At 41.6% G+C, this 13,008-nt stretch overlaps 1 protein-coding gene across 4 annotated transcripts in view; it reads right to left on the reverse strand.

The window, feature by feature from the left end:
- Positions 1-4,673: 4,673 nt before the first annotated feature.
- Positions 4,674-13,008, reverse strand: part of LOC145442372 (complement factor H-like) — a 65,983-nt gene continuing 57,648 nt past the window's right edge. For all 4 annotated transcript variants that reach the window (XM_080320276.1, XM_080320282.1, XM_080320291.1 and 1 more), the window contains 4 exons: positions 12,118-12,300; positions 10,821-11,006; positions 6,950-7,132; positions 4,674-4,802 (listed from right to left, as the gene is read on the reverse strand). In XM_080320276.1, the coding sequence (XP_080176402.1) occupies positions 4,795-4,802; positions 6,950-7,132; positions 10,821-11,006; positions 12,118-12,300 (560 nt within the window). In that variant the 3' untranslated portion in view covers positions 4,674-4,794. The remainder of the gene's footprint in view (positions 4,803-6,949; positions 7,133-10,820; positions 11,007-12,117; positions 12,301-13,008) is intronic.

Raw genomic sequence — 13,008 nt, forward strand, 5'->3', positions numbered from 1 at the left:
ATCAATTATGCATGGCCAAACAGCTCCGACACACAAGTCCGGTTACTTTTATCGCACCTTGAGGCTGAGGCGTCAAGTGTGCCAAACTGGGATGGTGAACGTGAGGTTCTGTGAGTGGACCTCTGAAATTTGGAGGTTCGCGCTCACAAACGAACCATGGTAGGTTCTGTGCTGTGAACCTTTTTCATGTATTACAATTGTTCACATCATTATAACCTCTTTGGTCGAAATTATTTTCATTGCAACTTCGGATCACTATCCACATGGCGCTGGTAGCATGAGAAATTCAGCACTAAACGAGCATGCGCCTTGCCGATTTCAAAAATTAAGTTTTACCCTCAGCTATATTAGTTTTGCCCACAATCACACAATAGAAAGAACTATAAACGCGCTATATGTAGGAAGTCAGCGAATTGTGCTTAGTCAACCTATCAAGTATTTACATCAACGAAATTGATGTAAAGAGTGCATTGATGTTTAATGTAAAAAATCAATCAGGCGTACGGGATCTAGCTTGACCGAATTCGCAATGTGACGTCACGTGACGTCAATCGTTCTCGCTCGCGTTTACAAGAACCAGAACCTTTCAGGGGTTCGCACCATCCCAGTGCAAAATATACAGTAACATATAGTAGCGTTGGGACCCCGGGAAATCCCGATCCCGGGATCCCGGGATTTGAAGCAATCCTGATCCCGGGATTGGTCCCGATGAAATCCCGGGATTTGTGAACAGCATCTACCAAGGCTTATGTAGCGCCATATCTCTTATTTTGGTAATAAAGCAGTGTCACAAACTCGGCTGTTTGTCTAGAACAGTGGCCTCAAACACGCGGCCCGCCAGAACTGTTTTTGCGGCCCACGTCGGCGTTTTGACTTTTCAAGCATTCGACAATATTAAACTCGAAAATTTCAGATTTCGGATTTGAGAACTAGAAATTTCATTCTGAAACCACTCCAAAAACCTGAATCGCTATCACACATCAAACGTCCACTAGCTGCTAAATTATAATGCGACAGCTTTTATGATGACACGATGCATTTGTCGTCTCGCATGGTTTCTAACTGTCTATATAACTCTATATGTCGCCAAATTATACCATGCACAACAATATTTTTTTAAATATTGAAAAATATGACATTTTTGTGGCAACCGTGAATATTACAATAGTGTATTACATTTTCACAATGTGCATGGAATGCCAGCTGCAAGGTCCGACAAAAAAGACGTACTGGGAAATAGGCTACATATTATACCCCTATTTGATGCTGCTGCCCGCCGCGTCATCATAAACTACGAAATTGGCCCGCGAGCAAATTGGAGTTTGGGACCCCTGATCTAAACGATGATACTCTTGATGCTCTTATGTTTGGCGTCAATTCAATATCACAAGGACTAAATGTTATTTGTGTTACTTGTATGTGTATTTTACTACTTTTCTAATCCCGGGGAATCCCGGGATTGAGGAGCGAAAATCCCGGGAAATCCCGATCCCGGGATTTCAAATTTGATCCCGAAGTCCCAACCCTATAACATAGGGCTGCCATGTTTTGGAAATCTGAAAAGAGGATACTTTTTTTTTAAATTCTCAGACTCGCAATACCGGAGGAAAGTCCTGAAAAATGGTAAATTTTTCCCACTTCGTGGTCGGTTGATCAAAAGAAGAAAAGGTCAGCTTCCCGGGTCAGCTCTCGAAATAGACGCCAGAGCGTTACTTCATTGCTGCTTTACTGTATCGCAGTCGAATTTTGACCAGAATTCCCAAAAATAAAACAATATCTCAAAAAAGAGGACAAAATCTCAAAAAGAGGACATTTGGACGTCCTCCGAGGACACTTTCAAAAAAGTCAAGAAAGAGGACAAATCCTCTTAAAAGAGGACGTATGGTAGCCAATGTTCCCTATAAGCTGCACGGGTGCGCAATTGCGCAGTGCTGACACAGTCTGTGCGCACAGAAAATCTAAGCTGCGCCCAAAAAAGCCGAAGTGATGATTTTTTTAGTCGTTACGCACTGCTGTCCAAGGGACTGCGCAGTGAGTTGATGAGTGCGCGCAGACTCGTGAAGAATTAGAGGGAACATTGATGGTACCCCTACAATAACATCATGTCTAAACATACATTATGACGACACCGATATCCCCTGTCTGAAATGTGTGTCACAAAAAAGTTTAAATTTCGTAACATATCCAAAATCTGGCTATAGCTAGACTTCTTCGGGAATCTTATAGCTTGTTACACATAAAAGAATCCGAGTTATCCGTAATTGTATATTGCTACAGAGCCGTTGTTTCCTAGTGGTTTGCGATCCAGCACCTATGTTTTGGGTAATGGCTTAATATTGTCTGCAGTATGACGCGTTCAAAAGCCTATGCATGAGCCCCTTTCAGCGATACTGAAATCGAAGCTTCATTTGTAATAATGTGTTGAAGGGTAGTTATCTTACAAACGAGCGTCAATGCAATGTGGATTTCATCGATACAAGTGTCATCATATTTTAGTCGGCTGATGAATTATCGATCTTGAAGCAATAGGCTATCTAATGAATATGCCGATGGAAACATAATTGAGACTTAATTAACTTACAGCAAGAGTCACCAACGCGGTGCCCGCGGGCGGCAGGTCGCCCGTCCGGACCAGATAAGTCGCCCGCGGTCGCAGTAAAAAATATTCAAATGAGAGCTTTGAAGGTCGAAGTGGAGAAGGGTTCCATATGAACAGCAGTTCAACATGAGTCAATCGACCCTACCTTCGGAACATTAGTTTTCGATCGCGTTGTTGCTTGTCTTCGCCATCGCGGAGGTTTAACTCAAATCTATCAAGTTAATATTCCCGAGTGTCGACGTTAGTGCTTCGACGTGCAGTGCGGAAACGCAACTGGAATCAGAGACGCTGGCTCGAGTCCCAGAGAGAGAGAGAGAGAGAGAGGGGGGGAAAGAGAGGAAGAGAGAGAGACGGAGAGGGAGAGGGAGAGAGAGGGAGAGGGAGAGGGAGGAGAGGGAGAGGGAGAGGGAGAGGGAGAGGGAGAGGGATAGAGATAGAGAGAGACTTATCTGTTCCCCGAGAGGGGCGCGAACGCTGTCCAGTGCTCTGAATGAAGTGCAGAAATCAAACCTAGCACGGATAAACGGCGGAAGTAACTGGTAGCCCCTCGCGTTAATCAGTACTCATGAAGTAGCCTAGCTCTTGGTTACAAAAGGTTGGTGACCCCTGATTTACACGTATCGTGAACTTACATATATTGTAGATCACATAGAAGTAGGCCTACCCAAATAGTTTTTACCAATTTATCTGGCATGCACGGCAAATAGGTTGATAACGCATTAATTACGTGACATCTAAGCTGCAACACGACACTTCATCCTACTATCGTTTAGCATATATAGACTGTTGGATTAGGAACTATATAGGCTACTACGTGATGAGCAGTAAAGTTGCAATAACAAGATTCTATTGAATAAAAAGCTCCTGCAAAACCCTACAGTTCTATGTTACCTTGCAGTTATGAAATTATAATACATGCGAATTGCGTTCACGTAGCTTTAATTTGTTTACGAACCGTTCTTTGCCATCATCACTAAATTCATAAGAACAGTACAGGTTATCCAATCTAACAGAAAGTCGACCAGTACTAGACTGTATGTGTATATTCACAACATCTATTGCCACCCACAAGTTCCATTGGACGGAGATATGAAGATTGCGTTACATCGCTGCCCACGGTTTCCTATATGCGACATTTGAGTTTACAGGTCGTCATTTTAAATCAGTATGGCACATAACGTAGCTTGCATTTAGTCTATTTCCGTAGTGGATGAATAGAGACTGGTCGTTTTGCGTGGCAGCCTATAACGGCTGTAATACTCTGCAATCTGCATGTACTGCGTACATACGACGGGCCATAGCAGCGTGACCGCACCGATATGTTTATTCTAAAAATTAAAAAAAATCCCTGACTTCGTTAATGACGACACTTTTTAGTTCACAAATAGACAGTGCAACGAGATGAGATAATACATGGATGATATTGTTATTTAGCTACCAGTTTATTCTAATCAGAATCATCCTTTCCATGACTTTACACAACTTGCCGGTGAGAGAAATTGGTCGGCTGGAGGGTTCTAGTTAAGACCTGACCATCCATTTTATATCGATACTATTTTCAAATCCGAGATTATTGCACCATAATTCGTCACTTGTTTCTTTTATTGTGTCGGTATCTCTTGATAAGAAACACCAGAAAAGTCCCTAATATTATTATACGTTGATTATGAACATACTTCCTAAAGCTGTGTTAACGTCATTTACCTACAAAAAGCGCAGATTTCACAAATAACGCAGAAAACAATAACCAATCAAAATCATGACCGCCCCGGTAGTACTCAATTACTTTCTGGTAGGCACATCTGTCTTCAGTTATGAATGCTGAACGTGTTATTCAATGCGATGGCAATCTCATTATGCGTTTCACCTAATGTATACCAATGAAGCAGATTTCCTGCATGGTAGCCGGTTATATTGTCAGGAAGCCTGTATACGCGTGTAAACATAGCCCACCTCACCAGGTTGGATCGCAGGCTTCGGTACATATCACATTCATGTTTCGGTTGCGCATATGTCACCTCTCAAATGTCCTGTAGGGGATAGGCATACATAAAGGCACTGCATGATGGCTATATTTTTCTGATAATATTTTATTTTCAGGCAAATGCGGCAGTTTCAGCAAATCCAAAAGGGGAATATGAATACTTCAGCCTTCCACCATTCATGCATCTTCTTTTCCATCTCTTTTCAGTATTTCAGTAACCTGTAATAAAATATGATAGTTAGATGCTTTGCGTGAATCACTTAGTCCAAGTTCTTGATGCGTTATTTTCCGGACACGATAAGCTACACTTCTTATATTACTGCGCCATATGCATTAATCTATCAAAATGATATACCTTCAATTGTTGCACCTTACGGGAGATTACTGATTTAATGTACCGGCATATTTCAAGCATTTAATAAACCACTTATAAGTGGTGTTACATTTGTTGCGATGCTACATCAAAGGCGTGCGGGCGTTGTTGTTACTTGAGTCTGGTACCATGGCACACAGCTTTCATCACCAGATGCTCTTGTGAATTTCTATCATAATGAGTGATACACATCTATGCAAATGCTACTTTCTACTTGGTATATTTCTAAATGTAAATAGCTTGATCTACGACAGTGGTTCCCAACCTTTTTCATCTCGTGCCTCCCTTGGCCGAAATTTTAGCCAAAATTCCCCCCTTAGGATAAATCTGCCCAATGATTAAAAATGGTCATTTTTACCGCGCAAACACCTGTTGACTGAAAGAATAAAAGACGGGCGGTACCGAGTGTTTGTTTCTAGCAGTGCTGTAATAACACGTTGTAGACCGCCAAAAACCATGTTCTTGGTCCCAATCACACAAATTCTGGAAGGCTTGACTCAACAGACCCACACGCTTCCATTTGTGTTTTCGGCTTACCATGCACCAATCGCTAATATAACTGCTGTGAAAAATCAGTATCCATAAATTTACTGGTCTCGCGATTTTTTTCTCAAGTTTGCGTATGCATTTGGCCAACAATAGTGGTACTTTCATTTCATATATAGCAGAGTTGACCAGATTCTAGTTTGACTCGAGTCACCATTTTCTGATAACTCGACTTGACTCGAGTCATTTTCTCAAAATACGGAAACGCGACTCGACTCGATACAATCTGGGTATTGACTCGACTTGGACTCGAGTCATTGTTCATGACTCGAACCAAGCCGTAGGATTCAAGACTATAAAACGGCCAAGACCGGCATTTCATTGTAATTTCCAAGAACAGTAAAGAACAACGCGACAAGAAACTGCTGAAAGTGAGGAAAATTAGTATGTCATAAATCCAAATCATTCAATATCACCAAACAGTGTTGACCTGAGTGTGACTTGGACTCGTACTCGAGTCATAATACCATGACTCGGACTCGACTGTCTGCTCGGTGACTTGGACTCGGACTTGACTCAATGGTGAATTGAAAATGACTCGACTTGACTCGAGTCAAAACTATGAAAGTGATATATTGACTTGTGGCTCGGAGCCTCGTGACTCGGTTACAGCTCTGATATATAACATACACGTGATCATATTCCCTGCTGGAGCTCTTTGCAATTTAGAACACCCATTACGTTTCGGCAACATTGCACCAAGTTTACCATGTCTATTTTCGATCGGGTTCACTAAAAATAAAGCAAGGCTAGCGATCTCTTTGACTTGAATCGATGACGTTGGAATATTTAGTCACTGTCTGAAAATGTTGACTTGAAAATATAAGATAAATACTTTCACAAGAGGCTTTGTTGTGACAGATTCGGCACGACATTTACTCGCTTAGGAAATATTTGATTGAGAGGCCGTCGCTGGCCTACAAAATTGTCTTGCGAACTGCAGCACATCTGAACGAGTTAAAAATGGGGTGGGGGGATTTGTATGTGAAAAAAAAATTTCAAATAGCATTTGAACATACTTTCAGCAAACAAAGAAACAGCCATAATAAGGAGCATACGTTGGAATATAACTGGTTGACTACATGACAGTTCGAACACGAACAATTTGGGAAATCCGTTACAATTCTATAGTCGAATTCTAAAGTCGAATTCCTCCCTAAAAATTGAAAAATTCCCCCCAAGGGGGGAATTCCTCCCCGGTTGGGAACCACTGATCTAAGATAAACTACTAAAGTGGAAGAAGGAATACTCGCTAATGCAACCGTTAGGGTAGACACTACTGTAAGATTACAAAGACATTGCAATGAATCGCATACAGCACTAGGTATCGTATTACGCTAAGGAAGATCAAGTCTCAAACGATGTGTCCATAACCTTGTCATACTCGCTAAAGGTAGGCTTTATCACGTTTGCATTTCCGCTACCAACTTAGTCATGTCATACTTACGGACACATTTAGGTAGTTCAGCCATCCATTTGCCGCTACGGCCGCAAGACACTTGCTGATATGCTTTGTTAAGTCTGTATCCGCGGCTGCAGTAAAACATGATCTTTTCCCCGTACGAGTAGGAGTATTTATTCAGGGGGTAGTAGTAGGCGTACGAATACGGACGAGGAATCATGCAGTTTTCTGGAATTCCAAGTACACGGTATTAATATCAGAGCATTGGATTTCTGCCGCATAAAACAATGATTTGAAGTTAGTGGATATCTCGCCACTAGTAAACAAACGATAGAAAATTAACCCCACGATATTCCCAGGTTATGATTATGGAGATTACAAACCACTCCTATTTCACTACTTTCAACATTCCTTAGGACTAGAAAGCCCTACATTGAGTACGCGATGTTAGTGAAGTAAACACAGCTGATCTTGCAAGACATAAAAAATTTAGCATGAACATCGCGAGTAAAAATTATATTCTCATCATGGTTATGTGGAAAGCTGCCCGTCAATACATAATATCTGAACGTAAGCTGTTTGACTAGTTAAGGTTACAACAAAATTGATTTACTCCCAGATTCATCAATCTCCAGTACATATTGACCCTAATTACCAGTAGATTACTTTGAATAATTCGGACAACTGCCAATAGCGACTTGCTGTTTCAATAATATGATTTGTTTTTAGTCGATCGTTGTTATGACCAGGGCTTTGGAGCCGGAGCCGGAGCCCGGAGCCGGAGCGCCGGAGCCAGGCATTTTCACCGGAGCCGGAGCTCTACATAAAATTCAGCCGGAGCCGGAGCTGGAGCCCGTTATTTGAGGAGTAGCTCCGGCTCCGACGTATTTCATTAGATGCTATTATATATTGAACAACCACATCTGCTGATTTATCATAATTGAACAGCAGGTCTTAATATTAATGCTGTGCGCAGCAATGGCATAGAGCAGTGGTTCCCAACCTGTGGTACGCGTACCACTAGTGGTACGCGAAGGTCTTCCAGGTGGTACGCGAGTAGATTCTGTTTTTTTTTCGACCGAAGGAAGTTACTAGTTCAGGTGAGGTAGATTTTGAGTTTTTTGAAGCCGTCGTCTCACGCTATTCCCCATCAGATGCTAATTTTCCCTTATACGTGGGAATGCGAGCAAGGATTTTCATCCTTGATGACTATCAAGTCGAAGAAACGAAACCGACATGTTGCGCCCATACATGACTTTCGATGCGCTGCAAGCAAACGTATACCACGCATCGACAAGCTAATGGATAATAAACAAATGCTGCCATCACATTAAATAAATTGACTTTTGAATGTGTTTTGTTATTTCATTATGTTGTTTTTCTTGTGACTGGTGGTGAAAAAACAATTCCATACATCCCATCAACCCTGGGTGATAATGCCTAGTTCAGGGGTGTCAAACTCAAATTGCATCGCGGGCCGGATCGAAGTCATGAAATTGCTCGCGGGCCGGACCAGTCAACGGAATCCAAAACGTTGACTCGTGCCATTGCTTCTCGCTGGAATACTTTACTATCGAGCATATATAGATAATACACGGATCGTAGGGGTTTCATTCTAGCGAGTCGCCACACCATTATTTGCGAGCAATGAAATTGGCGAAAATACGATGTTTGTCCGGTTGAATACAATGGCATTACCGGCGCTACAAGTAGACATATTTCAGTTTTCCTTTTGCCTTAGTCCAGGTGTGGCCAACCTGCGGCCGTAGACACGCAATTCGATTAGTATGTGTTGGCGGCCGTCGACATGCAATCCGAATTTACGAATTGACTCCCGATTTCTTAAAAGATTTCAATTAATCTTGAAATTTTCTTCGCGCTGGGTGCGATTCAATGCGACTACATTTTTCGATTTTAATATAGTAGCACCCTTTGCAATCAGAGCCCCACAATACAGATGCGAACATCAATGGAAAATGATGCGTCTCACATGGAAATATCAGCTCGGAATCGTGTGCTCCTCACTATACTAACAATCATGATGGGAGGTCAAGAAATAACAGCTTGCTACAAAGTTACTAATACCAATTGGCCCACCCGAAGATGCATCATAATTTATAACTTGCGTTAAATTTTCGAAAACACCCCTTCATCAATTCTATACCAGTGAATCTGATCACACGGGATGAGAAAGGATAAATGTTTGATGGTAATATGTAAAACTACTAATAATAATGACGAAATTCATTGATGAATCTGAATTTTTTTCGCGCTTCGCGCGACTATGAGCACTTCCCTCCTTAACATTACCAGTGACCACTCGCGATTTGGGTGCGCATAGTAAGCCTACCATTAAATAGATTAGTCCGGAGTTTACCAGAAATGGACATATACACTTTAACCTGGGAGTTTGGCGTCCAGCTCGTTCATTACGACAATGCCCTGGAATGCGGCCGTATAGGCTACACGAGTAGTCGAAATGTGAATTGCAAAAAGGTTGGCCACCCCTGCTTTAGTCATAATCTGGCGTTATCGCTGCGTATGCGTTGTGATGAATACAAGGTATTTAACTGTCAACGCGGACTTTGTAATTTGGTTTATTGCTATGGATGTGATGGATAATATAATCTTTTTTCAATGTACTCAGAATTGCTATGCGGGCCGGATAAAATCGTATGGCGGGCCGTATCTTTGACGTCCTTGGCCTAGTTTAATAGAATTTGTTAATACACCTCTCATAGGTCAAATACGTGAGTATGACGTCATAAATGGTGGAAACGCGCGTAACTTATACAGGTGGTACGCGAGCACTGCATAAAACCTCAAAATGGTACGTGGGTTGAAAAAGGTTGGGAACCACTGGCATAGAGTTAAGTGCGTTCTAGTGCAACTATGATGTTATCGACAAGTGACAAGTATTCATTATGACGTCACAAGCCGGCAAGGCGGCACCTATGTCTTCTTTGCTACATCGGATGTTACTGACGGCTGACAGACTCTTAGATTACTATGGATAACTAACCCATGGGTAGATTAGTAATCTGTATAGACCAGAAAGGGGCAACTTTCTGGTTTATAAGGGACACATGAAATTGACGATCGAGCGCGCGGTCCACTAGCCGCGCCATGCGGCTAAAATTTACAAAGTTTATAAATAAACCAGGTCAATAATATTATTACTTGAGTATATTGCGGGTCTACTGTATAGTATACCGCCTGCTAGGCTCTGTCTGGCCAATCTATATCGAAGGTCTCCGGATAATATCCGATAATCATTTTTTGCCTACATTTCAACGTCGACGATCTTTATAAGAGCGGAAACACGAAAAGACTTTCTCCCGTAATTGCGAATACAGTTAGACTCAATCGGGTAAATTAGGCTTTTTTTTCATTTTCAGTAGGGGGTAGGCAGCAAGAAATCGTGTGACAATTAAACACGCGAAGCGCGAAGAAAAATTTCACTACTATTTTAGTTTATTGTAATGTATGACGATTTACTGAAAATTTGACTGGACCCCGGACCTGCCAATGCGTCGGAACTGATATTTTAGTCATCAACATCCCAAATGTCGCAGCCAGAGTTGTAATTTATGGTTGGCATTGCAATTTCAAAATCTGGGCAATTCATTTTCGATAATAATAGGAAGGAAATAACATTGCGGGCCACATTTTGCCCGCTGGTTGGCCACCCCTGATATAGACAGGCCCATTCGATAATTTCAGAGCCGGAGCCGGAGCTGGAGCCGGAGCAGTGGTAATAATGCCGCTCCGGAGCCGGAGCCGGAGCTAATGTATGATAGAAGAAAGCTCCGGAGCCGGAGCCGGAGCAGTTTAAATTTCCGGCTGCTCCAAAGCCCTGGTTATGACTTGTCTCATTTCCCTATCCGGCTTTGATGGTAGTATCAAAATCACTTACTGTTGCACATCGGGGCTTTGTTGTCCCAATTTCCGCCGTCCATACAGGTCATGTAAGAATAGCTGGATGCTCGGTACGACATTTGGTAAGTGGACTTGCAGCGGTATTGCACTCGCTCGCCAATGCGATAGTACATTTTCATTGGATAATAGTAACCGTGCATTACATCGTCTCCCATGCAGTACTCTGTATAAGGAATCAACTATTGTGAAATGCGTAATGGAAATGCTTTAACAAGCCTAATCCGTTTTACTTCTCGTTAGCAATACAGCAGATCAGGTATATGATATTAAAATGGAGGGATATATTACCAGTCCCCAATATGAGTGATCTTATAGGTTATTACTAGGGCGATTTTTTTTGACATGTCAAAATAAGTCAAGATTTTGTCAAAATTGTAGCGTTAAGTCAAAAATTTGTCAAAATTGTTTACAAACACAAAATTTTTTTGCAAGCTGCATTTCGTTTGTATCATATATGTTTGCATTGTCAGTGAACTTTTCGTTTGACAGCTTTGAGCCTAGTTCTTAGGCCTGCTGTTGTAGACGGTTCATTGTCTGCTCATTGTGAATCATAAACAGTCAAATGAAACAATAGGTTGACATGGTGTTATGCTCAACCTACCGCAGTATCCTAACTGAAGCAAGACTGCGTGAGCATTGGTTCTTATATCAAGAAGCGCATGATAAAAAACTGTTATGTATACAACATTGTCGGAGTAAAGCAACACGGTTTGTCGCCAGCAGTGTACGTCAACTTCAGTGTTGCCAGCCAACAAGCTGCTGTTTTTTCTCCCATTCTTGGGGAGCTACACTTTCTACCCGAGAATGTAGGAAAGTATCTGAAAACTTTATTATTTCCACCATAATGTGGGATGTAACTACTGGAATTCTTCATAGGTTCAGATTTCGTTAAAATAAAGTTTTTTCATGTAAAAAGGTTGTCAGTTTTAAGGTCAAAAAAGTGTTTTCACGCCCGACTACTTTGTATTGACAAACAGTTCAGACTAGAAATTGAGATAAGTACAATTGTGACATTGTGTGCGAAAACACCTAATTTGCGTACGTGAGGGCAAAATTTTGCCAAAATTAATTTTTCCGGTGTAAAAAACGTCAAAATTTTCGTTTTTTAGGTCAAAATCTTCTGTTATTCAGGTAAAAAAAAATCGCCCTACTTATAAATTATAACTGTCACAAAATAAAATAGGCTATGCCTGGCGAATATGGAGGACGTTATTCACCAGGGCTGATGCAAATGTGCTGTTACTGTGCACCAAGAGGGAAGTTTAGAAACTTACTTTTGCATTTCTGAGGCGCGCCGCCCCAGTTTCCGTCCTTCATACACTTGGCGTGTTTACGGTAGTTGGCCGGGGCGTAATATCCGTAATCGCATTCAAACTTGATGTATTCCCCTTCCATGTATCGCATCTTGTAATATGCTCTGTGGTTGTAGGCATGGTGATCCGGCACTTTGCAATATTCTAAACAGATAAAATTTCGATTAGTATTGCGATGTGTCTGGAGTCGATGCAGTTGGTTAATCCACCTCCAGCACTAGTGATGCTAAAACGCCTAGATGGATGTCAATTAAGTGACGATTGATGAGACGCCCTTGGTCGTTCGCAGAGTCGCGATTTTTTGGTGGCTCGTCTTGACTCGAGTCATTTTTTCAAATGCGTAAAATGACTCGACTCGAGTAGATTTTTGTATTGACTCGACTTGTACTCGAGTCATTGTACATGACTCGAATTAAGTCATATGACTCGGGACTAGGACTGCCAAGACAGACAGTTTCAATCAATCAGTTTATCAATATTTTCATCATTTCATAACATCACAAGACTGCGATACAATGAAAAGATAAGAAGGTGTCGAAACAACTTGGAGTAGCCATTAAGATCAGACACCCACCTTAGCCTTTCATTGTAACTTCAAATGATAGTAAAGTTACCACAATATTGGTAGGCCTATATCGTCTATCAGTCCTGATACTGGGAAAATAGGGCCATAAATTGTTGAGACTGAGGAAAATTACTAAATTATGAATGCGGGCCATTCTATATCACTCGCACAGAGTTGAAAGAGTGGGTTGAACTGGATTGACAGAAAACTGAATAGTGATGATAATGACTTGGACTCGGACTCGAGTCAAACACTATGACTCGGACTCGACCCTCTACTATTTGACT

This window comes from Botryllus schlosseri, chromosome 1, assembly GCF_051294905.1.
Source record: "Botryllus schlosseri isolate E-star chromosome 1, Bs_hap1, whole genome shotgun sequence".
NCBI classification, from domain to species: domain Eukaryota; kingdom Metazoa; phylum Chordata; class Ascidiacea; order Stolidobranchia; family Styelidae; genus Botryllus; species Botryllus schlosseri.